General features: G+C 46.0%; 13 protein-coding genes and 1 non-coding gene across 14 annotated transcripts; 9 read left to right on the top strand and 5 right to left on the bottom strand.

The window, feature by feature from the left end:
• Positions 1-9: 9 nt before the first annotated feature.
• Positions 10-1,070, top strand: V1508DRAFT_456183 (VPS4-associated protein 1). Its single transcript, XM_066942644.1, has 2 exons — positions 10-317; positions 378-1,070. Exons 1-2 carry the CDS (start codon positions 198-200, stop codon positions 909-911), a joined length of 654 nt encoding a protein of 217 aa, XP_066795330.1. The 5' UTR covers positions 10-197; the 3' UTR covers positions 912-1,070.
• V1508DRAFT_387386 (protein-tyrosine phosphatase-like protein) lies at positions 1,028-2,282 on the bottom strand (the record flags this gene model as incomplete). The annotated part of the gene is made up of 4 exons (XM_066937844.1): positions 1,854-2,282; positions 1,572-1,804; positions 1,419-1,506; positions 1,028-1,364 (listed from the first exon to the last, which is right to left on the bottom strand). The coding sequence occupies exons 1-4, from the start codon at positions 2,123-2,125 to the stop codon at positions 1,028-1,030; spliced, it is 930 nt and encodes a 309-aa protein (XP_066795329.1). The 5' UTR covers positions 2,126-2,282.
• Positions 2,283-2,526: 244 nt separating this feature from the next.
• On the top strand, positions 2,527-3,067 carry V1508DRAFT_404715 (phosphatase inhibitor-domain-containing protein; the record flags this gene model as incomplete). Its single annotated transcript, XM_066938647.1, has 2 exons — positions 2,527-2,731; positions 2,787-3,067. The coding sequence occupies 2 exons, from the start codon at positions 2,527-2,529 to the stop codon at positions 3,065-3,067; spliced, it is 486 nt and encodes a 161-aa protein (XP_066795328.1).
• A 163-nt stretch (positions 3,068-3,230) lies between these two features.
• On the bottom strand, positions 3,231-4,923 carry V1508DRAFT_418848 (WD40-repeat-containing domain protein). Its single transcript, XM_066940513.1, has 4 exons — positions 4,447-4,923; positions 3,917-4,374; positions 3,591-3,861; positions 3,231-3,539 (listed from the first exon to the last, which is right to left on the bottom strand). Exons 1-4 carry the CDS (start codon positions 4,711-4,713, stop codon positions 3,444-3,446), a joined length of 1,092 nt encoding a protein of 363 aa, XP_066795327.1. The 5' UTR covers positions 4,714-4,923; the 3' UTR covers positions 3,231-3,443.
• On the top strand, positions 4,879-8,443 carry V1508DRAFT_418845 (helicase C-terminal domain-containing protein). Its single transcript, XM_066940512.1, has 9 exons — positions 4,879-5,332; positions 5,371-5,373; positions 5,454-5,739; positions 5,796-5,941; positions 5,991-6,057; positions 6,105-6,404; positions 6,459-7,235; positions 7,289-7,459; positions 7,519-8,443. Exons 1-9 carry the CDS (start codon positions 5,193-5,195, stop codon positions 8,305-8,307), a joined length of 2,679 nt encoding a protein of 892 aa, XP_066795326.1. The 5' UTR covers positions 4,879-5,192; the 3' UTR covers positions 8,308-8,443.
• Positions 8,444-9,729: 1,286 nt separating this feature from the next.
• On the top strand, positions 9,730-11,811 carry V1508DRAFT_157099 (major facilitator superfamily domain-containing protein). Its single transcript, XM_066936058.1, has 2 exons — positions 9,730-10,632; positions 10,699-11,811. Exons 1-2 carry the CDS (start codon positions 10,103-10,105, stop codon positions 11,597-11,599), a joined length of 1,431 nt encoding a protein of 476 aa, XP_066795325.1. The 5' UTR covers positions 9,730-10,102; the 3' UTR covers positions 11,600-11,811.
• Positions 11,812-11,829: 18 nt separating this feature from the next.
• On the top strand, positions 11,830-13,583 carry V1508DRAFT_371626 (DNA glycosylase). The gene is made up of 2 exons (XM_066937491.1): positions 11,830-12,936; positions 12,992-13,583. Exons 1-2 carry the CDS (start codon positions 12,185-12,187, stop codon positions 13,374-13,376), a joined length of 1,137 nt encoding a protein of 378 aa, XP_066795324.1. The 5' UTR covers positions 11,830-12,184; the 3' UTR covers positions 13,377-13,583.
• Positions 13,584-13,818: 235 nt separating this feature from the next.
• On the bottom strand, positions 13,819-15,240 carry V1508DRAFT_157023 (uncharacterized protein). The gene is made up of 3 exons (XM_066936057.1): positions 15,044-15,240; positions 14,807-14,952; positions 13,819-14,685 (listed from the first exon to the last, which is right to left on the bottom strand). Coding segments are annotated over exons 1-3 (921 nt in total). The 5' UTR covers positions 15,046-15,240; the 3' UTR covers positions 13,819-13,912.
• A 2,469-nt stretch (positions 15,241-17,709) lies between these two features.
• V1508DRAFT_355617 (DASH complex subunit Dad4) lies at positions 17,710-18,111 on the top strand (the record flags this gene model as incomplete). The annotated part of the gene is made up of 3 exons (XM_066936963.1): positions 17,710-17,769; positions 17,852-17,896; positions 17,998-18,111. 3 exons carry the CDS (start codon positions 17,710-17,712, stop codon positions 18,109-18,111), a joined length of 219 nt encoding a protein of 72 aa, XP_066795322.1.
• A 756-nt stretch (positions 18,112-18,867) lies between these two features.
• On the top strand, positions 18,868-18,941 carry V1508DRAFT_t55. Its single transcript has one exon. It is a non-coding gene; the product is annotated as a tRNA-Ile (tRNA).
• A 265-nt stretch (positions 18,942-19,206) lies between these two features.
• V1508DRAFT_433026 (uncharacterized protein) lies at positions 19,207-19,940 on the bottom strand (the record flags this gene model as incomplete). The annotated part of the gene is made up of 2 exons (XM_066941966.1): positions 19,207-19,551; positions 19,599-19,940. The coding sequence occupies 2 exons, from the start codon at positions 19,938-19,940 to the stop codon at positions 19,207-19,209; spliced, it is 687 nt and encodes a 228-aa protein (XP_066795321.1).
• A 1,092-nt stretch (positions 19,941-21,032) lies between these two features.
• V1508DRAFT_397941 (uncharacterized protein) lies at positions 21,033-21,512 on the top strand (the record flags this gene model as incomplete). Its single annotated transcript, XM_066938184.1, has 2 exons — positions 21,033-21,117; positions 21,172-21,512. 2 exons carry the CDS (start codon positions 21,033-21,035, stop codon positions 21,510-21,512), a joined length of 426 nt encoding a protein of 141 aa, XP_066795320.1.
• A 2,423-nt stretch (positions 21,513-23,935) lies between these two features.
• V1508DRAFT_404708 (CRAL-TRIO domain-containing protein) lies at positions 23,936-25,269 on the top strand (the record flags this gene model as incomplete). The annotated part of the gene is made up of 4 exons (XM_066938646.1): positions 23,936-23,938; positions 23,981-24,268; positions 24,451-25,012; positions 25,106-25,269. 4 exons carry the CDS (start codon positions 23,936-23,938, stop codon positions 25,267-25,269), a joined length of 1,017 nt encoding a protein of 338 aa, XP_066795319.1.
• A 232-nt stretch (positions 25,270-25,501) lies between these two features.
• On the bottom strand, positions 25,502-26,643 carry V1508DRAFT_387361 (uncharacterized protein). The gene is made up of 2 exons (XM_066937843.1): positions 26,022-26,643; positions 25,502-25,961 (listed from the first exon to the last, which is right to left on the bottom strand). The coding sequence occupies exons 1-2, from the start codon at positions 26,507-26,509 to the stop codon at positions 25,700-25,702; spliced, it is 750 nt and encodes a 249-aa protein (XP_066795318.1). The 5' UTR covers positions 26,510-26,643; the 3' UTR covers positions 25,502-25,699.
• Positions 26,644-26,652: the final 9 nt, after the last annotated feature.

The raw sequence follows: 26,652 nt of genomic DNA, 5'->3' as shown, positions 1-26,652 counted from the left end.
CGCGAACATCCAAACCTTATGATGCTATCTCGTCTTAGGATGTGACGGGCCAACCTCCCAGCTCCCACACGCTGCGTACTTTCCCATCAGAGGATCGGCTACGACAATTGGTCGCCTCGGTTGTACCCAACGATAGCACGTTACAAATTTACGACTTCCATCAGACCATCACGAATTGAGTTACGCGACGGAAGTAAATGTCAGCCCCACCTTTCAAGAACATATACCATCTTCGACGAGTGGCAGAAACGTCTCAAAAGCCATGCGTTATATGTTACAAACCGACGGCAGTCGTGCTAGTATCCGAAGACGGCAAGGTATGTTGAATGAACTTGCTTGTATTCTATGGCGTTCCACATGGGCCCAGGAATGTGAAGAACGAGGCAGGGTCTCACATCAAACAGACAGATTTCTTTTACACATGCCAAGCGCATTTGCAAGATAGAGGTTTCGTGACACCAGTCATCAATGCTGCCGCCGAAGCAGCGAAGAAGAGAAAGGAGGAGTTAGAGAAAGAGATAGAGAAGGTCAAGAAAGAATGGGAAGATCATCTTAAAGATAAAAAGAAGGCGCGCGAGAAGCGGGGAAAGCAGCGTAAGGAAGAGAAAGCAACAGAAAAGAACAAAGATGAGGATGATGAAAGAAGTGCGGATCGACGGGAAAAGCAGGAACATAAGGAACAGCTAACCAAGCTGGAAGATAAGAAGGAAGATGCTACTAAGAAGGCGGACGCCGAGCAGAGGATATTTAATTTGAACAAGGACATCTATGCGATGCGGTTAAATAACTACCGAAACGTCCAGCGCTCAAAGAGAACAACTGAACTACTGCGAAAACCGGGTGCTTTTCCATCGGTGCCTACTCAGGAGCCTGGATCTATTAAGAATGATAATGTAGAGGCAGAGGAGTAAGGAGTTATGGAAGAAACAGAAACATGTAAATTTATATTTTGCATTGATCAATTATGATACAATTGATATGTATAGTAGGGCCATCATTTCTAACAACTCAATGCAAGTCTTGTCATTTACGCCTTCGCGACGAACTTCCGGATTTCATCTGCCCGTCCACGCTGAATCGATATTCCCGGGGTGACCCAAGCTCCACATGTGCATTGCATACCTTGCCATCGATAACTTCCGATTTTCGTTTGACACTTTGGGCAGTCAAATTTGCCGTCCAGCTCTCCCTTTTCCAGTTCAGGCTGCATCCATCGCACGGGATCTAGGAAGTAATGCATACAAGCTGGTGCTAGCACTGATACCATCGCCTTACCGATCTTAGACTTGTAGCTCGCGTCGTATTTGGAAGATGCTGACGGCGGCAAATGCGGTATTATTGCCGAGGATTGTGCTAGAGGACATCTAAAGTCTACATCAGTCAGAACGAATTTTGAGTCGCAATATACGATCGCTTACCTGCATCTCTTACATCGTAGCTCTACGGTCGAGTTTCCTGTCGCCTTCTCTTCAGAATATATCTTTGGCAATGGAGCGGTGCCAGATGCTATCAGGTCTCGATTAGAGGATCCCCGGGTCACTTATCCGGTTAAAAATATAAATATATCATACCAGTGGCCAGTTCTGCCTGTTTCTTTAGTTTCCACCTTCTATAGCCTGGACTCGACTCGGACACTGCAAACTCGTCTTGCTCGTATATGGCAAGCTGCTCTTTGAACGAGTCATTTGGACAAGCGATTGGTCGACCCTCTTGTACTAACGACCATGCCTCTTCAAGCGAGATCCGTCGATCTTGCATGATATATGCAATAACAAGTGTTGAGCTGCGTGATATACCCGCGATGCTAGATCTGATCAGCATCGACCACAAACGTTCATCAAGGCCAAACTCACCAGTGCACCAAAATCGTTCCTCCACTAGATAGCGCCTCCGCTATAAATTCATTACTCTGATTAAAATACTGTAACATATCCTCATCGTCGTCGTCTTCAACCTGAATGTGCATATGCTTGAACGAGGATACCAGCCTCAGTTCAATTTTACCCATCAAGGCCGACAACACGTGCGTGACACCAGCATCAGCGAGCGCTTTCTGACCTTGTAGGGCGAACAACGTTCCAATGTATATGTTATATTCTGGGACTTTGTGCATTGCCATATTCATTAGACTCGATTTATCGAATCAGGTTACCATTTCACTATTTACCGAACTTCAGTGACCGATCTCAAAACCAGCCGGGTAACTAATGGGTGGCAAGCCGCACCGGATTAGGGTAGGTCTTCGTATCACCTGAGTGCACAAGAATGAGGTTGCGCTTAACTGCCTAGGTTTAACTCGATGTGACAGTCGTTTATTGCCGAGCATTTTATAGTGAGCCACGTTATTTTTCTCACATCTCTCTTACAGAAGTTGTCTGTTTTATACGAGAGATATCGAACCTTGACATAATTGGATATTCTCGGACTACCGCCACGTTGTGAACATTCCGGCCGAGAACCGTCCGATCGCCATTCCATAGACAATATTACTCCATGCAACGACAGCTGCAAGCTGCGCGGCCAACAATGGGACCTTCAGTTGTTATAGGAGAGACCGGTAGGTATCTTGAACAGGATAACGGGACTATTGAGCCCACAAGTTCGAATGCGGCGGAGGAAGTTGTTGTCGTTGGAACGCTGCGCTTGCGTGGCGGGCCTATTGCGGACAGACGAGTGAGGTGGGGTGACGATGTGATAGACAATGAGGGGATGGGGAAGAAGAAGTCGAAGAGTATGTCGGTTGTGTTCAGTATTATCGGGAGAATATCTACTGACTCGTATTTTAGTCTGCTGTATCTTTCACAAACAGCGCGCGTTTGACGAAAGTTCGTCAGACGAGAGCTCGTCTTCTGACGGCGAGAGCAGTAGTGGATCTGACAGTGACAATGACGGAGATTCAAAAAGTGGACACCATGAGTGTGCCGAAGGGCGCGAGCACAGCCACTCGCATTCCCATTCGCACTCACATCGAAACCGACGGAAAGCCGGACAATCGAAGCCAAACGCATATGAGCGCCAACCGAAATATGGCAAGAAGCAACATCCGCAACAATCACAGAGTTCGTGATTGGAAACTCTAACGATTTGATTGATAGTATACGGCTCCAGCATGTATGAAGCCTTCTTGTTAGTGGGGAATTGGATTATGTATAATCTGTGCAATCACATATGTATGATTTGCATGTGTTGTCAAGGTGTTTTTGGGATTTGGGAGGGTCATGTATAGGTATCATTATTGCATACATTTGGCGGATAAAATTAATTATAACTATTGGATCACATTCATCAATGGATGGCCTTCACTATTTTTCATGTAATATAGTACACAGTTTAACTTAACCGCAAATTTTGTAGCGGCAATAAAACGAGCCAGGACATATTTAAGCCTGACCCTAAAGTAGCTTCGTGTAGATCTATGTTGCTAGCTTTATTTCATCGAAAGTTCATCGCTTCTTAAGCGGACGAGGTTTCACCTCGTCGTCCCTTGTCGGGTGTAGTTTAACCACGTTCGGATAGTCCGCCTTGTTGAATTGATAGCCCTGTGTTAAATTAGCCGACAAAATTAACCAGATACCAACAGCTGAACTTACTTTACTCCAATCGTAACTAAGCGCATATGCAAATATCGTTCCGTTTCTGTTGAACGCTGTGCTTGGTATAGTTGCGCCAAGGGCACTGTAGCCCTTAAGTCGGTGCTTTGAATCCTTATCCCAGAAGTGAAATGACCCGTCCGCGCCAGCGGTTGAGAATGTGCCGTACTGTGGATGGAACGAAATCGCGTTCACTGCATAAACATTTGCTTCGGCACGCGGACCTGGTGGAGCGTTGTCTCGGTGACATTTGAATGAAAATCCCAATTTTCTAATGAAAATATTAGTCTCCTGTCCTACACAACGGTATACAGCACACGACATACTGTTGTTCTCTATCTTCGACATATTGAATCGCACATCGTCCCTCGATACTACCGACAGCAAATCCGTTGCCAGCCGGATAGCAGCTAATAACTCTCGTCTGCATCTTCAACTGACTCTGAATTGTCTTAAAAATAGTTCCCGGATTTGATAAGTCAAATATGCAAATATGCCTCTCCGCAGTTCCGACAACTAATAACTTTTGCTGCACATCCATAGTGTATACTCGTTCTGGTAACTGCACTGTAGACACGGGATTTGGCGTTCGCAAATCCCAGTACTTCAGCGTTTTGTCCCATGAACCTGTGGCTACAATTTGCTGACCGGCATTTCCTGCGTCCACAAAACGCACAGAGCGAATTGCTGCGTCGTGAGCTGCAATCTGTGTTGACTGACCCGACTGAAGATCAAACAATCTTCCAGCCTTATCTGTTCCTCCGGAAACAACCTTTGTGCCGTCCTAGCCAAGAGTTAGCTTATCATCGTCTTGACGACCGAAACTTCTCATGCATTTGGAGTGCGCGAACCGTACCTTGGACCAATGTACGCTTAAAACGGGACCTTGGTGTTCGTATAACGCCTTCCCTTGTGAATCACCATTCGCCGCTAATTCGTAGATCCGAACTTTTTTATCCCAAGAACTGACTGCAAGAAATTCTGCTTGTGGTGAAAATGACAGGTCAGAGACGGAGTCTTCGGGCGGCGTTGTGAGGACCCGATCGCCGGACAATTCTGCGGCCGAGCCTGTTGACGTAGCGGTACCGATAGTACTTGTAGTTGTTGACCCGAAAAGGGACATTATGGATCTTGTATACTATCTTAGCTAATAATAATAATAATAGTAATAACTAAATCGAATATGTTCTGTCAAAATGGGAGGGCATAAGTGATGGGTGTGTTGTGTAATTGGTGATGACGATGAGGAGGTGGAAGGAAGTGTTGTTTTTTTTCCAGTTCGAAAATCTAATCTCGGAGCGCGAAAGTCTGGTGAGTTCTGGGTTACGCGACAGACAATCCCATGAAACTGGACGCGACAATTCCGCGTTTATACTATTATTGATTTAGAAACCTAATCGAATCTCATGTTAAGTCCATAAGCAGTTAGTTTTTTGTTTTACCAGAAGACTGGATATCTACATTCGCTAGGCTTCAGCGCTGTCTGAATGATGCACAGTCTCACAAAATTGGATCATGTAGCTTCTCCATATAGCAGTCATCACACCCGCAACGACAACTACACCTGATCTTAGAATTTATCTCGCTTAACAGAGACGAATTATGTCGGAATCGAGGATAGACAGTCCTGAGAGGGACTTTCACCACCCTTACACGCCATATAAGATTCAGCTTGATTTTATGAACGCGTTGTATGACACGATCGAAGAAGGCAAGATTGGGATCCTCGAGAGCCCTACTGGTGAGTTTATCACGCGTCTTCTTTGAATATGGGCGTATTAACAGGTGCAATGCTAGGAACGGTAATAAACCTCCGATGACATGTCTGATCCTGGATGGCACGTTACTAATTGCGGTCTGATAGGGAAAATCACTCTCTCTTATCTGCGGCGCAATGACATGGTTGCGCGATCATCAGTCGCTTTCTCGATTAAATTCATATCAAGGCACTCATCAAGACGATTCCGAACCGTCATGGGTAAGGGAGTACCACGAGAAGACGCTGAACGAGCAAAAGCTGCGGAAGTACAGAGAGCTTGAAGCACGTATACGCCGTGTCAGAGACACAGAGAAACGGGAGAAAACAAATATGAGGACAAAGAATTGGCTTGGGCTGTCTAATGAAACTCGTAACCCGTTGAAAAAGGCGGTAAGTTTGATGAACATGCAGAATATCTTCCATCTCTGACGATTGTCGGTTCGTAGAAAGCTGCAGATACGAACAACGATGAGGGCACCAAATTTATTGTAGGCGACTGGGACAGCGATTTAGAAGATGTTAAATCAAAATCTGGTGCAAACTGCAAGGAAATCAGTAATGTATCCAGTGAAGTCCAGGAGCTGCTCAAAAAGTATGAAACACTACGGTCTTGGCGTGACGTAGTTCTAATATCTTCACAGACTGGTCGGCCAAACTGGAAATAACCGTGAAGATGAAGAACAAGACGAATTCGATGAGGAAGTCAAGGTGAGGACCTGCTGATTCCTAGACAATGTCAAATCCTAACAACACAGATATTTTACGCCTCTCGCACTCATTCACAATTGACCCAATTTGTCCAACAACTTAGATTGCCGAAATTTCCTGCGTCCGAGCTCTGCCAGTCTGAATCTAATTTACGACACGTACCATTATCGTCACGAAAGCAGCTATGTATTCATCCAACTGTGTCCCGACTTAGAGATCTGAACGCGATCAACGATAAATGTACCGAGCTTCAGCAAAATCCTGTCGACAGGAAATGTCCGTATATGATGAATGCGCGGGAGGTCGACGATCGCGTCAAAAGTAGAGATTTTAGAGATCGCGTCTTGGTAAGCCAACAATATGGTTGACATGATATGCAAACGCTGACATCAATGTTTCAGTCTGACATCCGAGATATCGAAGATATGGCTGAAATTGGAAATTCCATGCACGTCTGTCCGTACTACGCTAGCCGCGGAGCAGTGCAAATGTCGGAGGTTGTCACTCTACCGTATCCACTTCTGCTACAGAGCAGCTACCGCAAAGCCTTGTCAATATCTCTTAAGAACCAAATTGTTATTATTGACGAAGCACACAATCTTTTGGATGCGATCACGTCTCTATTTTCTATGGCTATCTCATATTCAGACATTGTGAGATCTAAATCCTGTGTTGAGACATATCTCGCGAAGTTCTCGAAGCGATTGAACGGCGGAAACAAGGTTTACATCTCTCAGATTATTAAGCTCTTGAATGTACTCGAGCTGTTCCTTGTTGGCTTCAAAGGTTCAAACGGCGCAGAAGTATCGCAGAATGACGTGCTGCTCAAAGACGGGGTGGATACGATTAATATCTTTAAGATCGAACACTATCTCGAGAAATCTAAATTAGCTCGAAAAGTCGAAAGTTATGCGACTCACTTGGTCCAGTCAGCAACCATTGATGACAAGGAGAACAAGCAGAAGAAGAAAAAAGTAATTGCCAGTGTTCCAGTCCTGTCAAAAATTATGTCCTTCTTGATGGCGTTGACGAATCCGTCAAATGAAGGGAGGGTATTCTTTGAGCAGGTGAATGGCGATAGGTTTCTGAAGTATTTGCTCTTGGATCCAAGTTTTCATTTCAAGTCGATCGTCGAGGAAGCCAGATGTGTCATTCTTGCTGGCGGCACAATGGAGCCGGTATCATCATTTATTATTCTACTTACATCGATTTTTCTAATATATTGTCACAGGTTGGTGATTATATGAGATACCTATTTCCATATGTGCCGATAGAGCGGATCCGGACGCTTTCTTGCGACCACGTCATTCCTGGTGAAAATTTAGGTGCGTGGACTATAGCTACTGGTCCCACGGGGACCGATCTGACATTTACTTTTGACCGCCAGCGGATAGACATGATCGTAGGTTAAGTCTAACAATATGAGGAATTGATCTCAAAACTAATGTGGTCCATGTATAGGGCCAAGAACTTGGTCGTACCATCGCCAATCTCATGTTTGTAATTCCTGATGGCATGGTAGTTTTCTTTCCTAGCTACAAGTATATGGAGGAAGTATGCCTTTGTTGGAAGAAGATGTTACCTAACGCGTCAATGACGCTCTGGGATCAAATCAACAAGCGCAAGACGATTTTCCAGGAACCTAGGGATAGTGCGCAGGTCGAGGCGATTCTGTCATCGTATGCGCAAGCTTTGAGTGATAAGTCAGCTGTACAGCAACCGCTAAAGACGGGAGGAGCGATATTACTTGCCGTTGTTGGCGGTAAAATGTCAGAGGGTATTAACTTCTCGGATTATTTGGCTCGAGGTATTATCATGGTCGGACTTCCGTTTCCGAATGCTAAGTCAGCAGATATGGTTGCGAAGAGGAGATATGTCGAAAGAATAACATACGACGAGATTCAACAGAGGGAGCTGGCGTTACTGAGAGATCAATATTCGGATGAAGCCGCGATTCCGCCGTCGAAGATCGTTGAAATCGAAAACGCTTGCAGGCAAGCGGCAGATGGAGCGTCTAGAGAGTATTACGAGAATGTATGCATGCGGGCCGTAAATCAGAGTATTGGTCGTGGCATCCGTCACGCAAAAGATTATGCGGTCATTCTCTTTGTGGATAGTCGGTTTGGAAATGCAAGAATCCAAAACAAACTGCCAAAATGGATCAGAGACCGGATGACAACTGGACCGACGACTGACATGAAGATCGGAAGCGTCTTGAGGAATGTGCGGGAGTTCTTTAAGGCGAAGTAAAAGTTGGCAATATTTGCTCATGATAGGTTTGTATGAAGCGTTTTGTATATAGAGTTGTGTAGTATGACTGAGACTCATTGCATTGGTTGCTTTATTGTGTGTGTTATCCGGCGAATAAAAGGATTGAAATTGGAAATTACCGCACATATGACAATTATTCAATGCGGCGAGGTGATTAGAAAGCGATGAACGAAAGTCAGTGTAAAAGTCAGTCTACACAGTTGGTGAAGAAACCCTATCTAAATGATGCTCTCGGAAAGGTACCTGAGTTCCGATGCCGGGAGTGCAACGTGACGCCGGATAAATGTAATCAAATCACCAATTACTACAAGTTTTAGGCGCTACATGGGGCGAATGTCATAGCTGGGCGAGGTCCTGATGCGCGTGGCTGGCTTATTAGTACGACAAATATATTGCAACCAGATCACCTTTCATTGTCTTGTGTTTGGCATAAAGCCAAAAACCAATTTATAAATTCGGCTCATCGTGTAGTTTCTATTCAATCAGCTCCAGTTGGCCACCATTGAGGTACTTTTAGATGTACTACATGGTTATGCACTTATAGCGGACTAAATTATCATTACGATTAGGGCTGCATAGATAGTCCCATACGACTGCCCACCTTGCGCGATTTGATTACCTCAAGAGCATGTAAAATAGTATTTTATTTAGCTCAAGCAACCCACCTAGTCAACGCTCTTGCCGCTATGTACGGGCTAGGGCTGTTGACGGATGGCGGATATGGCGGATTATATCCGTCAAATTATCCGCCCCGAATAAATATCTGCCGCATTTTAAGATGGCGGATAAGGCGGATAATTTCCTAATTAGGAAAGATCGATGTGGAGTATTTAAGGTCATGTCCAAGGTTCACTGTAATGTAGCTGAGAAGTGTATATTCTCGAAACTCTTAGATTTCTGCAAGGATTTATTATGTCGCACTATTCGAATGAGTTATCCATGGAATTTCGAGGTTCGTATTCGAGATTTAAATGGATTAAAAGTCCTCGTAATTGTCAGGACTCCGGTAAGCCCCGTAGGTACTTAAAGATTGTGCGGTTTTAACTCAGCTAAAATTACTATCTGAAAGAAAAGAATTGAAATGAAATGAAATGAAATTAAATGAAACTAGACACTCTTGTCAACGGATCGTAAAACACAACCACAAAGTAACGAATAACGCACTATAAAAAAAGCACACACACTCTCTCCCGGGTAACCGAGCCTACCATCGTCACATGTTTTTATATCCGTCGACCATGAGCATGAGCATCCTCGTGGTCTCCGCCTTCATGGAATGTCGGCGTATCCCAAGCAGATCTCGGCCGGAGTTGAACATCCCGACCGATACCTCAGATGCCGGAATGGCGAGATAGTCCCTAGCAGCCAGAGACGAATTTTAGTTGCTCAATAAAGCATCTTTGGCGCTAAACTATGAAAGTAATTGTCTAACCTAATTTGGCTAGTTGGATCATTAGCAGATTTATTCGATCAAGGCGGATACGAAGGCGGATTTATTCGACAAAACGGCGGATGGCGGATTGGGTCAAATTAGGCGGATCCGCATCCGACACAGCCCTAGTACGGGCCCATTTTTTGGAATAGAATTAGCAATTATTGAATAGAGTTGTGTACCACAGATTTCCTACAAGTACTTCGGGTGTTGAACACTTGACCCGTATACACAGGTCACATTGGCTTCTATTCCGCGAGGCACACGGGCGATCGAGAATCATAATGAGTAGTAGGCGACAAAATAGATATTGTTAATTCTTCTATCGACATCTGTTTGAATATGACATCTTCAATGATCACTAATGAAATCCACCCACACACTGACGTTGATCCTGCATTAGTAGCCAACGTGGGCATGCAAGTTCCAGACACGAAGGATTATGTCGTCGGCCCACCGGACAAGTTGTCCGAGGTAAAGAGTTCGTTAGGTTCATCAGTCGAGGCTTCGGAGGAGACTCTTGGCATGCAAGTGGAACCAAGTGCTCCTGCTATAACTTTTCCAGATGGAGGTCGTCAAGCGTGGCTGTGCGTCGTCGGGGCATTTTGTTCACAGTTTTGCTCGTTTGGATGGCTAAACACTTGCGGCGTGTTTCAAGAATACTATCTACAGCACCAGTTAAATGGATATTCTGCTACCACGGTATCATGGATTTCATCGCTGCAAACATTAATTTTATTCACTGGCAGCCTGATTGTTGGACGGTTGTTTGATTCCTATGGGCCACGGTATCTTTTACTTGCAGGAACACTGTTAGAAGTTGGTGGCATTATGCTCACCTCCATATGTAAGACCTATGGTCCGATCTTAGTGTATACACAGCCAGTCACTTTCATTGTGGTAGGAAGGCGAACCTGAGCTGCTAACATGATGCACAGGTGCCAAGGAATTGTTGCTTCTATGGGTGCTGCGTGCGTATTTAACGCATCCGTCGGCAGTGTGTCATCTTGGTTCAAGAAGAAACGCGCAAGAGCGCTTGGAATAATGTCCAGCGGTTCCAGCCTCGGCGGGATAGTTTTTCCTATTCTCATTCGTCGCTTAACGGTTCAAACAACATTCGGATGGACGATGCGAGCATGCGGATTCCTCGTCCTCGGTTTGTTGATTATTACCAACCTTACGGTCACATCTAACGTGACTCCGCGAGGAAAATGGATCCCTTTATACCCGCGTGATCTTTGGGTCCATTTCAAAGACACCAATTACGTTCTCCTGGCGACCGCATTTGCATTAGGCTTTGTTGGATTTATGCTGCCTTTCACATACATCGTCTCAAGCGCGATATTCCACGGCATGGATGAGAACTTGGCGAATTACCTTGTCTCGTTCCTCAACGCGGCCAGTATTTTCGGCCGTATTATACCCGGCATCATGGCCGATAAAGTCGGTCAATACAATATGAACACCGTAGGCATCTTTTTAGCAGGCGTCGTGACCCTCGCGTTATGGATTCCAGCCCAGGACACTGGCTCTCAAATAGCATTCGCTGTATTATATGGATTTTTCTCAGGCACATTTGTGGCGTTGATTCCGGCATGTACTGCACAGATCAGCAATATTCAGGATATCGGCACGCGCGTCGGATTGATGTTTTTCTGTCTCAGTCTGACGTCGCTGGCCGGCGTGCCGATTGGCGGCGCAATTATCGGAGACGCGACGAGCGAAAAGCGGTGGAATGGTATGATGGCGTTTGCGGGATCCTTTTTAATGGTGGGTGGAATTTTCCATTGGGTCGCGAGAGTTAAGCTGGTCGGACCGTCGTTAAAGGCGGTGTGCTAATGGTGGCATTGTAATGAAGTCAATGTCGCTATTATCTGGATAGATCGGTACAAAAGTGATACAGCAAATAGGAAGAGTAATCTACACTGACAATTCTTGTATCGGGCATGTTTATTCACCATGAGGAACTGCGTGTGTACATGAACTTAATATACTTTTACGATTTTAATATGGATAATAACTTCTTTCTCACCGAACACTGCCGCTGTGCAACTCTCACAACAGATGTACGGAGTGTGTTTTTTCTTCACCCCAGAATTTATTTGCACAACCCTAAGCCACAAGTGTGTAAGCCAGGACTGATATCGTTATCCGATTCGTGGAAAATCTTAAATGGCAGATGATCAATGATGACTAAATATGCTCGCTCGGAAACGAGAGTAAGTTTTGTCTCCAGACTTAGATTAGGACACCGAAAATGTCAGCCGTTTAAGTCTATAATTTTGTTTATTTTGTCAATTCGTAAGTTTAGAGGAAAGGGCTGTTTATATTTATATTATCTGCCGTTTGAATCACATTTTTCTCGGAACACAGATCGCCGGCTGTAACCTCAGCTTTGGCATCATATACATCGAATTTATTCAAATGGCAACAGCTCGTGTAACTCGCAGCGCTCATAACGCTGCGAAGGCATTACTTGCATCGGCGCAAGTCTCAGCGAGTAGTGTAACTCAGATAGATCAGATTACCAAGTCCTTTAAGGTTACGAAACGGAAAGCGTCAAGTACGCCGGCTGACAAGAAAAGACCGGCAAAGAAGACAAATACTGAAACTACAGAATTGCAAAAGACTTCACGGCGAATTAGAAATACTGTTAAGGAGGAGCTGAAATTAGATGGAAACAGTGGTGGCGACGAAGCTGTAACTACGGATCAGTTACTGTTGCAAGCGACGGTAGGATTATCCGATGAGTCTACCACTGCCAGTATAAAGACGACTACGACAATTCTGTCAAATACTCCGACGCTCATTATTCCAAAGGCATATAATAGAGATTTTGCTCTGGAAGCTGCGATTGCACATCTGGTGTCCATTGATTCCAGATTCACTGAATTGGCTGCATTGCATCCGTGTGAAATGTTTAGCGAGCATAATCTCGAATTGCCTGTCGATCCCTTTGAATCGCTTGGATCCAGTATTATTTCGCAACAGATTAGCGGTGCCGCTGCTAGAAGTATAAAACGCAAGTTTTTGGCGTTGTTTAATGGGGAAAGTGATGTACATACAGAGGATGTTGATCCGGAACGTAAGAAGCAACGATTTCCGACTCCCGGTGAGGTATTGCAGAAAGATGTAGCTACATTGAGGACTGTTGGATTCTCTCAAAGAAAGTCCGAGTAAGCTTATGCAGTTCTTTATAGTTGTGATTTATAATTGACCTGGGAAAAATAGGTACATCCTTGATCTAGCTTCAAAATTTCACACTGGCGAAATAAACCCACACGCTCTGCTGACTCTACCCGACGAACAGGTCATTGAACTGCTCACGAAAATCCGTGGCCTAGGCGTTTGGAGTGCCGAGATGTTTCTAATTTTCGCGCTAAAGCGACAAGATGTCTTCTCGATTGGTGATCTGGGAGTTCAACGTGGCATGGCGCTCTGGTATGGCAAGAATATAGAGCTCGCAAAGGGCAAGAAAGGGAAGTTTAAGTATATGAGCGAGGCAGAGATGGTCGAAAAGTCGGATTTATATAGGCCGTACAGGAGTTTGTTTACTTGGTACATGTGGAGGGCAGGAGACGTCGTTCTGGCTATTAGTGGGGACGGAGATGTTTAGAACGGTTTGCAATGTGTATTGTACGTTAGTGTGAGTAGAGAAATGAGTGTTTGGCGATATCAAGTTCTGTTTGTCTTGTTAGCCATTTTTGATACATCAATATGGAGGTATGACATAACACTGTGGGGGATTTGAAAGGTCTTAAATGTTTATAGTACAGCTTTAACTGCATCGCTCCAAAACTAAACTAACATACATATGCTTACAAACCATAAAAGTACGGACGAACCGTTGTGGAATAAGTGGTACAATTGACATGACTATTAGAGTATTAAGAAACATTGAAAAATGCAACCCCCTGTCTGACCGATTCTTCCAAACTATCGTAAAGTCTACATTTTTAACCATAAAGGAAAAGAACACAGAGAACCTATCTTAAATCAAAATTTCACAAAAACTTGCGAATACGAAGCTTTATATTCGCTGCAGTCCAGAATATATGATATTCCAATCCAAACCAGAAACATTCCGCTTCCTTTATATATACTCACCGCTAATCACCGGCGTCTCATTCTCTAGCTGCACAACACCTATGATTAGTCGACCTTCTTAGAGACAGCAGCAGACTTCTCAGCTTTACCCTTCTGTCGGGCAATACGCTCAGCCTTCGCTTTAGGACCGGCCTCAGTGTCCAACAGAAAGTCCCACCATCTGAAGGAAGAAGAGTAGTTGCCTATGAAGTATCGGTGGTGGTCGTCGTGATGGTCAGCGCCAGCCCAAAAGGGAAGGAAGTGGTGCAGAGACCAAGGGAACTCGTAGCCAGAGTGGGCATCAACGGCCTGGAAGAGACGGAGGACGATCCAAATGTAGACAGTGAAGATATGGAGGTTCTTTGTGAGGGCGCACCACAAGATTGGCGAGCCGATGGTGCCGAGACCAAGAATCATGACTTCAATTGGCGACGCATATTCGGCAGCAAGACCGAAGGGCGCAGAGTACAGGTGGTGCTGCTTGTGGATGTACTTGTAGAAAGGTCCATAGTGAAGCAGACGGTGGTTCCAATAGTGCCAGCTGTCCTCCAAGCAAAAGAAAAGTGAGATTTGGTAAAACATTGTGAGAAAGCTAGGGAACGGAACATCATGGGACAAGCCGAAGTAAGCGCATATAGGGTGGAACAGCCAAATTTGAGGAAGCTCAACCGTGAAGTGCGAAAGTAGTACCGCGCTGGTGCATTGCCACTGTTCCTTCAAGTTGTTAACCTTGCCTTGCTGAATCTTGTATTTGTGGAAATAAGGAATGTAATCGACAATCAACCATGGTATGCAACGACCGAAATAGAAAACCTCGTGGATGACAAATGTCATGAGACCTAAACAGAAGAAATATGTGTCAGTTTACCAAATCCCCGAGCAGTGAGAACCGCATCAACGGAATTGCGTCGACGCGTAATACGCTCTCGTTTCGGCTACAGAGGCATAAGAAAAACATACCAGTGGCAATCACGTCGTTCTGCATATACGCGTACCAGGCAGCCCACAACCTCTCGAGCATGCTCAGATGAATATACGCATCGCTAATATTTCTGTAAGTTTCACTGTATGTAGGCGCTGCGAGGGATACGTTGTACGTTGAAGACCTGAATAAGAACGCGAGTTAGTATGTTTGAGGGTCAACTGCCGACTATCCACGAATGGCAGCACGAGGACTCCACATAAAAAATTACAAACATTTTCGTGTAAACTACTTCGTCCCTGTTGTTGAAAACCGAACAGAACTTCGCTGACGAAATATTCCGTGTAGGAGGCGTGCAATTGGCACAAGAAATTCTGCAGAAAAGACCTTTGGTTGAACAAAGAATGGGACTAGACGCTACAGACGATGGCCGAGTGAGCGAACCCGGACGCTTTTGGCACTTAAAAATTGCGCCGGCAAATGAAGGTGGTACGATCAAAGGTCCTTTACCCGGCTCTGGCGAGCGTGGCGTTATCCATGTAGCTCACCAATATAGCGCTCGGCTCACTCCCGATTGTTTCGTATTTATCGGGATATTCGGATTCCTTTGCGATTACCCCTTACCCTTCTCAGCTATGAACGAAAGCCATACTCGTCAGGTTTCTGCATGAAAATATATTGGCGGAATCCGAGTATCTCGCTAATTTCGCGCACTCGCATAGGGGCAAATGAGGAACCTAATTCGAAATTGGACGATCATGCCACTGATGAATGGACTTTGACCATACCAACGAGTTGCGCCGAGTTAGGTTTTTACAGACCCGGCAATTTCGAAATATCTTGTTTGGTATATATAAATCCTCCGCGAAGTAGACAAAGCTAAGTGATTGAGCGTAATGAACTGTTAAGTGAAACGCCGTTATATAATCTGTCATGAAATGATTGCTGTGATAAGCTTTCTTTAAAAAAAGCGGACATTTTGGTACTACGGTGACAGAGTTGTCGTGTAAGGACTAATTGCATATAAATGTTCTCGGACACAGACTGGAGTAGTGCCTCCACAACCTGTGTCCGTAAATTGTCAACGACGAAAGCTACTGCTAGTATTATCAACTTGATTATTTAATATTATAAATTAATTCGTAACAATAAGCCAGAACTTTCTCGCAAACTGAAGGCATTTGGAGAATCCTCCTATAGCACAGCAGAATATTGAAAGTTGGAGACGGAGGCCAAATATGTACAGTAAACAATGAAGATGTGCTGACGGTTGTCATCGAAACAGGCTGTCAGAGGAATAGTACAAACTGCAGAATGACGCTAAGCTGCGGTTGGATGGTGTACACTGCCAGATGACGATTATCGTGTGTCTTCAAGAACAGCCGAAGGTCAAATACCCCACGAAGACTGTGCACAATACTTCTCTTGCAATCTATGATGTCTTTAAGAACGTCATGAAAGACGTATAACATCCAATTGGCCCATACACGTACAATGTTCATGTCTGGTGGTTTGGAAAGCCCGACCACGCATTGCGATAGCATTCAAAAGAGATGAGAATGGAAGAACAGCTCAGAGTGAGCGATAAGTGAGTAATCTAAAACATCATCCTGACTATCTGTGCTTATCGATCCAATAGTGGCTTGCACGCGATGGGATTTTCTCGTACAAGACTACCAGCTAGACATAGGTGTCACTTTCGGGGAAATGAGCCCGTGGGCTGATATCAGAACCGTGTCTGTAAAGTTCGTCACAGAAGATATCAGAGAACTGTCGAAATCTGGAGCAAGGAAGACTATCTGCCCGCTTCCGAGCCATGATTCGGGATGAGTAGACTAATAATTAGCACAGCTTTACTGGAATTGTGCGCCAGTGTATACATATTTGAAATCCAAGCTTTCCCGAGGGAACAGTCGACTTTTCTGCTCTCAGTACGTCTTTTCTAATAGGCAAATTTGGTGCTTGATTAAACGCATTCGTTGTGTAATCCCCGATATAATTCTAGTTGCAACCAACGAAATAGTTAATGCCTATAAACGCTGTTGTGGACTATACCTACTTCGTCTTTTTGGTCCGGTTGTCATATCACTCTCAGTCCGTCCCGGTGAAATACTGGCAAAACCATGCTTCTTTTCGCCCTTTCTGAGTAACTGCCGGCTCGGCTATAGTTGGACTGATTCTTTGCTTTTGTGAGGCCGATTCTGAACGAATTCTGACTCAGAAAGATGACGAACGGAATCGACTTCTTTATCGAGTTCTGTCTGACTACATGAGTAACGTGATGATGACAGACCAGGATCTGCAGCATCGGGAATTGGGCTAGAAATACGCTCATCTTTAAGAGGTTCAGTATCGTAGCTGTCGTCTTGCTAGCCTGCTAGAAAATCGCGTTTTCCGGGCTCACCATTTTAATTTAATTGAGTCAGCAAAGCTGAGAGTGAGACATATTTAGGTTGGGTTATCTGATGCGAGGGGCGCACGTCAACGCACGACAAGTAGATGGGGCACAGGACCCGATGCTGTCATTTCAGGTCATGTTATGCAAGGGCATAAAGCCGGGTAATTTGCATTCGCGTCCGAGCAAAGCTCGTGTTCGCTATTTTCAAAATCTATCAGGGCTAGGGTCGTCGTATCCGACGTCTCGGATAATATTGAAAAAACCAGCTCTTGCTCGCATTCGGCATTGGGACAAGCTTGGACGCCCTCAATACACGCGTCAAAACATAGGCGAACTCGACAACGCACAGCTCCATTTTGTGTTGTTTTGTTGTGTTGACGCGACCCGAGATATCGTGGTGACCAGCAACCATTCCGATTCCTTGCTCACTACTACGAAATTATTGTCCTGAAAATATTGTTCCGACATAGGCAAGCTTAGCGGTCTACATATTCCACATATATACTCAAGAAACAAAAAGCGCTTCGGCCCTTTGGCAGCGTGATGGAGAATCCACATGAGCAGGTCCAGAACGCTCTTCTAGCGCGTGTTATTACAAATGTTGTAAGTCTAATTCTTTTATTTGTATGGAATCTTGAAATGAAATTACCCCGAAGTATTTACGGTGACTAATTCAGCGGCTCAGGAAAAGTTAAATGAGGCCATTATCGTCCTAAATCGAGTCCTTCAGGTTGGTTCTTTTAGTTACTACAGCTTTTCGTCTCTGCTGCTGAGAATGAAATTTAAATTGCTTGGAACGGACTCCATTGGAGCTAATGATCGCGAGTTTAGGACGTCAATAGAGAAAACATGAATGTCGAGCTATTATCACAGATGTGGGAGAACTACCAACGAAACGTGTTGTTTAATTTAGAAAGCACAGATTCTTTAGAAAAACCTATATGAGATAAATGATGGGTTGGAAAAGGATTAATACACGCTCACTGCCAGTACTAATTACGATCCTTATAGACCGAACACTCCGGTGTGAATGGTGCTCAGTGAACTTTATGCTCCAAATTGTATTACTGATGAGCTAATGGAAGGGTCTCTGTATTATTTGCGGAGTTTGGAATGTTGGTTGTGTGTTACGGCTGTAACCGGATGGCAGTCCTGGTAGAGAACCTTAGCAAGTAAGGTAAGGATTGGGCTTCGGAAATAAGCAAAGAGTCTTGACGCCAGTTTGTGTATTCAACATTAGTGAAATTTTGATGCTATTTCATCGTCTAAGCCAAAGTAGTTGTTCTTTAAACTTGCTCGCAGACGACGCCACTATGACGCTCATTTACTGAAGCTTGGTGCGCTTGTATGTGATGCATCCTATGAACGAGTACGAGTCGCATCCATGACATCGGCTCAGATCTTGCATCATCCGAAACGAAAGTCAATAAGAGCTTCACATCATCGAGTGAGAATCTGGTCACGTCGAAATTAATTCAACTAAAACAAGGCCCACGGAAATATCTCTTTTTGATGTAAACCTGTTGATTACTATATAATACTACTGTTTGAGGCTAGACAGACCTCTCATGTCCTTTTATTGCTTGTAGTTAAACCGATTGTATAGAAATAAGCAAGAATTTGTAAACAAAGAAATCACGTGACTGTGGCAGGGTTTATACAGACAGACAGGGTTGTGGAATACCGTAACTCTGTTATAATGGTCTTATGGCCCAGTTGGTTAAGGCATCGTGCTAATAACGCGAGGATCCGCGGTTCGATCCCGCGTAAGACCAATTTTTTGTGGTCCTGGAGCTGTAAACAGTACGCAGAATGACTTAATTAGTTATACCCAGCATTCTCCGTAGGAGGTAATACGCTTTTATTAAATGAAACCAAATTCGACTTTTTGAACATTTCAAACAAAACGCTGAGAATCTCGCACCAGAATGTTCCTTGCCCCGTTGATGTCTCGGTCGCCCAGATAACTCCTTGCTACCACCAACATTGTTCAGATGCCCGCATGCATATTCACCACAAAACCCTCAGTCCTCTAGTCACTTACTCCCCTAACACTTCCTCGTGTTCATCTATTATTGCTCCGGCCGCGTCCTCAGTCGACGGCAAGAACTCGTCCGGAAGGCCCACAACTTCACCTTGCCCAAACGACCTCACTATGCCCGCATAGCTGATCCGCTCGGGCTGGTGCTCCTCGAAATGCACCGCCATCCGTTTCCAGTCCGGACCGCCCGGCATAACGCCCAGATGGTGATGTAGAACTTTCGCCATGATCCACGGCACCACGTAACCACGGGCTACATAGTAGGCCGCTCCCAGGGGGAGAGCCGGCGTGTACGCCAGCCTGGCGTACTTGACGGCACGGTCCATCAGCCTCGTCCAGATTTTCTGGGACCAAGTCACATCAAGTTGCCGAAGAAATGCGGACTTCTCACTGCCGTGCAACTAGTGCTCGCTGTGTATGACAATGCTCTTCCGGAATCACTTTTTCGAAACCGATACCGAATCTCAAACCGCTGTCTTATCCTTCCTGTACCTAGCTGCTCCAGCCGCAAACGCTTTCGGGAGGGCATCCGTCGCCGCGTCCCAGATATCGTAGGAAGTCTCCTCGACCCAAGTTTTTTGTCAGCATCTCTTTCGCCTCTTTGTTTATCGCCCTGGCTTTCAATGCCTTCTTCGATTTCTGGACTCCTCAGTTCAATGGCACGCAGACATTCGTTGTATGTCCAACGTGCCGTCCGAGTCCACTTGGGCAGTACTTCCTTGTCCTGATGCATGAGTTAAACCTGATTCTGTTGGCCATCTGGGCAGGCTCCTTATTATCCATCGTGGGTCCCTTTGCTGATGTTTAAGTTCAACTGCTATCCGCCAACCTCTCGTCTACCTCAGCCCCGTAGGCCACCTAAGGAAATGGATTTCATCACCTACCTCTGTACCGCAAGACCACCTAAGGCAAGTGCCCCAACCGATGGCAGTCGTCTCCGAGCCGCATTCCTTGATGTGGAAAGAAGATGACGGAAACCATAATTGCTGGGCCACTTACACATTAAGCGACATCATTGGTACAGAACCATTGTTTGGCGCACACAGAAGAAATACGTAGATGAAACGTCGAAAGTAGAACAAGATGGGTAGATAGAGAGATCAAGCAGGAAGAGGAGCAGCAACAGCAGCGGGAACAGGTAGAGGTATTTATAATTAGACGAGATGCACAGAAACTATAATAGACCCGTTGTAGCGCGGTGAACGTTTCACTATCGGCGTCTCGTCGATACACAGGATCAAGCCCGGACAACCTCAAACTGACCCTAGCTGGCAAGATCACATCCGGCTTTGTGATCTAGACTTAGAACTTTAACGACTTATAAACTAATAGGAACCGCAAGCTTAAATAAGATAATAAACACAGAATGGCTTGACGGGAGAGATCAGCCGCTCAGGGTTTCAGGGAAAATATGGTTCCTATCTGGGAGCTGAAACCCTCGTACAATAAATGTCGGATAATCAGCCAACGCTGATTGAAAACCCTTAGCCAATCCGCTTTCTATGAGGGTGGATAGGAAATAATAAACCCCTAATTATGCTAACTGTTTGCAGCGGGTAATGAAATGCAGCAGCTCGACCTTGGTGCCGCGGATGACGTCATCTCAATCTGATGCAGTTTCTCCTCGCTGTGATGCAGATGAGGATCGCCGAGATTTAACGTGTCACATCTTGGGGGCTAAATTAAGACAATTGGTATTCTTGTCACTATCTTATTGCTAAATTCGAGGACGATCTGTAAGTAATATAATCTAGGTATTCTCCTACATGCATGTATAAAGCCAACCAATAAGTGCTCTACACTGAAACCTTGAACGGACCACGTCATGTCTGCACTCCCCATTATTCTCTGTGGCAAGTCAACCGTCATCGCCAACTCTGTTATAGCCACTCTCAAACCTGAGTATGAAGGTGCGATTCATTTGCTGTGCTGCAAGCTCGATCTAGCTGACTTGTCTGTGGTAGTAATTCATGTCATTCTCACTTCCGCTCAGGGGGTTGAACAAATTCCCAGCCTACTTCGAGGTGAAAATCCGCGAGAGCTAGACAACATTGGTACAAAGAACTACTCTCGCACAGCTATTGCAGTGATCACCGGAGGTGGTTACGACGATACTGCTGTCGTAGAAATGCGGGAAGCCGCTAAAGGAAGATCAAACGTGCCCTGGCTCAGACCTGATTTGACCAAGCCTAGGCCGCCGCTGGGGCCGGGTTACGGGGAGGCATTGGCTGAAAGAGTAAAAGCCACTTTGAAGGAATTGACTAGAGAGGGAAAATTGAATGAGGATGCAGTAATCTACTACTGAGAGGGCGGTCATTCGTGTGATGATGGTGGGGACGCGGACACTCCATACCGGAATGACCATGACAATGGTATATCTGCGTTCATTGAACTAACAACTCAATACCCTTTAGTAAGACGCGTAATGCAACATCAGTCTACGACATTTGCTACCTAAATCGGAAGACTATTACGCAGCTGAAACTTAAAGGAAATGTCGGAAGGGCACCACCAGGAGTAAACTGAACTAAGCTGTACTTAGTCCGCTCCAGAAAGCAGCCTGAAAGGGTTAGTGGTGTTTGGTCTTAAATACTAGTCTCGTCGAACACGTTGGGCGTGCTAAAGTGTTGAAAAATATGTTTTCTGGTCTTGATGTCGACGCCGATACTGCCGAGAGAATTAATTTTGTCAACAAGGCATAGGTAGACGAGTTGGCGGATATGATCGCGAAGTTTTGAGGTAGATGCGCTCGCTGCCGTGGAATCACGAATCAGGCCGGCAGAGGAGATGATTATGGAGGATGGTCATCTTTCTCTGGGCCGCTAGTCCAGCCTAGACAAGGAAGGCTGTTTGAGGAGTCCCTCACCGTTGACCAAAGGCCAAGCACATGGTGAATTTGAGGTTGACGTCAACAAGATCATTCCGAAACTCTATGCTGGATCGAGGCAATTTATCAATGGTCAGACATCGACGCGTGCTAAGGTCTGAAAAGCCTTAATCCGCTACAGTGAGGTGACTCTCACTGCAGCGCATGCACGATGATGTGGTTATTGTGCTTGAGCGGAAGACGCGCCTACCAGGCAAGCTACATTGGAGTGTAATATAGTATGATATATTGTCGACAAGGATATCGAGGGGGTGCCTTGAACTGTGTCCCATGGGCCAGGCAAAATCTACCCTAAATGAAACCTCACAAATATAAATGATTCGCGTGTCCTGTGAGCAAAATGACTATCTCGTTCGGTAAGCGCTTGGTTGCCATTACTCTTTTGAAATATCTTTCGACTGTGGTGTCGCTTTGCTACCTGCGAGATCGACAAATCCGCCGAACGGTTCCAGTTACTATGCTACAAAAAATGCACGCAGACGTCACCGCGGGAAACGATTTAAATGGGAGAGTTCTTCGACATTCACTAGGTCGCTAACTTGAGGTATCGACTACGATGTCAGTCGCGGTGTCTACGGATATGTCTTTGGCTGAAGGACGAGACCTCCTTACACAGAAAGGCGGAGATGTTGGGAGCTAATGCTGCCCTGGATTTAAAGAGTGCCTAACGAGTGCCTGACCGGGATCTGCGCACGTTGTGGCTAGAGGTGGACAGTGACACAAATGCGTCAGATACAGTGTGCGACAATGAGAACGTGGCGACAAGTTACAGGACGTAGCAACATATATATGTTTGCTTACGCGTATTCTATGGCGTATTGAAGAGTACAATACAGGTCATTTCAGTCCTTATCCACCTTCGAAAGTTTGATAAAAACAAGGTTTCGCCGGTTGGCGGCGTGCGGCTAGGGGGAAGCCATGTGTTGATAAACTTATTTAGGATTAATTGCAACTTGTATGCATTAGATTTGTCAAGACGAGAAGCGGTTCGCATGCGGGAGTGCAACGAATGTCATTGATGATACTGTTTCGATTTGTCGGTCATATCAATCGGCCTCTGCGACTTAATGTCCGTAGCACGACACATAGCGAGCATCAGTACCAACGAGCATCGAACCGGCACCACATAAGTATTAGCGTCAGCTGGAGGGAATACAGTAATTGCATGTAAATTGTCATCAACAACGCATTGCTAGCACTTCATAAAAAGCCTAATGACGCGTGCATTTACCAGTGCTACGTCAGTTTCGGTTGTAGTCTTGCAAGTGGAGGGTGGGTCGATAGTCGCGAAGAGATGAGCTGGTGGAGGTAATAGGGGCAAGGGCAAGGGCAAGGGCGGATTGCCGATGCCGTCCGCCGAGCCCCGATTGGAGTAACAGGGTCACACGCTGACGACTCAATGATGACTCGGACCGAATACGAAAGCAGGATTGACTGCGGTTGCGGGACTGCACCACACGGCTGCCAACTGGTAATGATTCGCGCAGCAGAGTCATTTAGTAACGATCGACGGAAGCAAGTTGTGAACGGGCCAAGGGGGTTTTGGCTTTTCCAAGGCTTCAATTTGAGGTCCCACCTCGGAAGAACCTGAGCGTGCAGCCGCCGCCGCAACTGCTGCCCGACCATCGAGAAATGTCAACATCGGGCCCCCTCCAGCTGTGCGTGCTGACAACAATCGTTGTTTCCACCGTTTTTGCTTCACCCTAGCACCGCTCCATCAAGAACAACGCGCCATTGTTCTCGCGTTTTTCCCTCCTATACCTTCGCTTACATTATATAGGGAAGGGACTAATCATCTCACCTCTTGTGCTAACTAATAGCATCCGATTCCAGTGCCCAAAATGGTCAGATATGTCCCATTCACAGAGCCATTACCTTCGTGCAAGCCGCCCAAGCGGCCACCGTTGACCGTCGAAGAGCAAGAAAAGTACGACAAATTGCTTGAGCACATGAAGAGCATTAAAGAACTCCCAATTTCGTCGGACCCCAACGAGAAGACCAGACGGCCACTCGACGACGAAGAACAGGCCTGGGTCACAAAAGAGTGCATGCTGCGTTATCTGCGTGCAACAAAATGGAAGCTAGCGGACGCGCAGAAGCGTGTCGAGGGCTCGTTGATCTGGCGGAGAGAGTATGGCGTTGGAGAACTAAGCCCCGACTATATCTCACCTGAGGTACGTTTCTTGTTCATATTCCGGTTTCCTGTGTAAGTAGGCGTGATACCATTGCCGGAATCGGTCGAACTCTGAACTCAATTGCACTATCGTGGTGTCCACGCGCAACCTTGCTAACTAGCTGCCACTTGCCTACTTATTTATCTTATGGTTTTTACCAGCTAAAGCTAACCCGTCCTCAGAACGAAACAGGTAAGCAGGTTATTCTAGGCTACGACTTCGCATCGCGCCCATGCCTGTACCTATTTCCATCGCGTCAGAACACCGACAAATCCAATCGCCAAATCCAGCACCTCGTTTTCAGTCTCGAGCGGGTCATCGACTTTATGCCTAGTGGCCAAGAGAATCTCGCGCTCCTAATTGACTTCAAATCCTCCACCTCGTCTAAGAACCCGTCAGTCAGCCAAGGTCGTCAGGTCCTGCATATCCTACAAACTCATTACCCAGAGCGTCTCGGTAAGGCGCTGGTTATTAATATCCCGTGGTTCGTCTGGACGTTTCTTAAGATTATATACCCGTTCATCGACCCTCTCACACGTGAGAAGCTCGTGTTTTCTGAGCCCATTGATAAGTACGTCCCGGCCGAGCACCTTGACTCGATTTTCGGCGGCAAGTCAGAGTTCGAGTATCATCATGACAAGTACTGGAGTGCAATGTGTGAGATTGCGGACGAGAAACGCAAACGGTATATGGAGCGATGGCACAAGCTTGGCGGCGGAGTCGGTTTGTCTGAGGCCGCTTTGCGTGCCGAGACCGAGGAGGAAATGCAGGCTGAACTTGCAAGAACCGAGACGCTTGAAAAGGAAGCTGAGGCAGCGTATTTCGCGTCGTCTGAAGCACCTGCGGAGTCGTCGAAGTTGCCTGATGAGCTACTTAGCAACACGAAGACTGCCGACGAAGCCGCGGCGGATATCGATGCGGCTGAGTTGGTTGAAAAGACGACCGGTGTTACCGTCGAGGAGCAGCTCTCACAAGTCTCGCTTCAGGACAAGAGCTCATAACCACGCCTTCTCGAGTTTTACTGTGTGGTCAGTGTTGCGCGGCACCTCGTTGATGGAGTCTGAGTCATTAAAATATTTTGCTTTAATTTGTCAAGGCGGAATGCATATCTGAATGCATGCTACCTCACCTCACCACTGAGTGGTATCTTTTAATAATGTTGGACATGGCTAGTGACATGGACAAGTGAAGTTTTGCGGGGTTTAATTAATTGTTTTGATCCGTTGTTATACTCTTCACATTGTACGTATTGAACTTTTTTTCTTGTTTGATTACCTCCATAGACAATTAATGGAATGTGTTGCATTGCGAAGTTATTGAAATAAAGCGTTGTGGATTGTCCACGCTAGATTAAACTGAACTTTTATATTTCCCATATACCTGTGAATAACCCTGAACGATCTACAAACAATGCCGCAGTATGTTCGCCTTCTACGAGGTCGGTCTCGCACACTTTCGTTCCTCGATAGTGTCCGACACGGGACACCTCATCGACTTCCAATCGACCGGGTACATTGGTGCGCCAGAGGCCTCGCTAATGGCGAACACGACGCCGAGATCGTTGGCCGCGGTCGAGAGGTAATAGTTTGTGCCGTCGCCGAGGGAGATGACTCGTGCGCGGACGATGTCACCTGGTTTGAAGCAGTTTTGCATCTTGACTTTGTCTTTTTCTGTTTCTCTCACATCTTGGGCTCTGGTTCTGTGTTAGCAAGATACACGATGGAGACAACAAGATGAGATGGAGCTGGCGCACCGTATTATACCACCGTATTCATCAGTAGAAGAGTTGCTTTCCCCAACTACCAATATCGCAACATTTGCCTGTCTGGGATTAATCCTCAATACCCGCACAAGAACTACATCATCCACATCCGGCACTGCGCCCGCGCTGCCACCTTTACTTGCCGGTCTCACAACCGATATCCGCGGTCTTGGATCCGACCCGCCCTTCTCCGCACCCGCTTCTTTCCGCTTCAGACCGTTAGAAGTCGGAGTAGTCGATGGTTTCGTTGTATTCTTCGAGACGACGACCGCGCCGAGAACAGATGCCACTATCGCGCCGCCGCCGCCGAGGAGCGCGTACTCGTCCAGGTAGGTCCCCGGACCAGGCGCGTATTCCCGGGCCGAACAGAGCGGTTGGCCAGGAATCGCGTGCGTGGGGAGATCAGACGCCGCGATGTCTTTACTCCGCGCCGGAGTGCTGGGTCTGCTTGTTACCGGCGTCGAGCCAGATGATGACATTGCTGTATCTTGTAAGCCGAGACCGTCTGCGTCAACGCAAATCGTATCGTTGTGAGAAGTAGTTCGTGAGCTTTTATGATGTAAAGTCAAGTTAAAAAGATGCTTTGAGACTTTTTGGCACTCACAAATCCCATCGACCCTAA

This window comes from Lipomyces doorenjongii (assembly GCF_038497915.1).
Source record: "Lipomyces doorenjongii strain NRRL Y-27504 unplaced genomic scaffold V1508scaffold_30, whole genome shotgun sequence".
Lineage (NCBI taxonomy): Eukaryota > Fungi > Ascomycota > Lipomycetes > Lipomycetales > Lipomycetaceae > Lipomyces > Lipomyces doorenjongii.
Note: the sequence above shows the minus strand (reverse complement) of the source record. Positions and strands in the feature narration are given on the sequence as shown.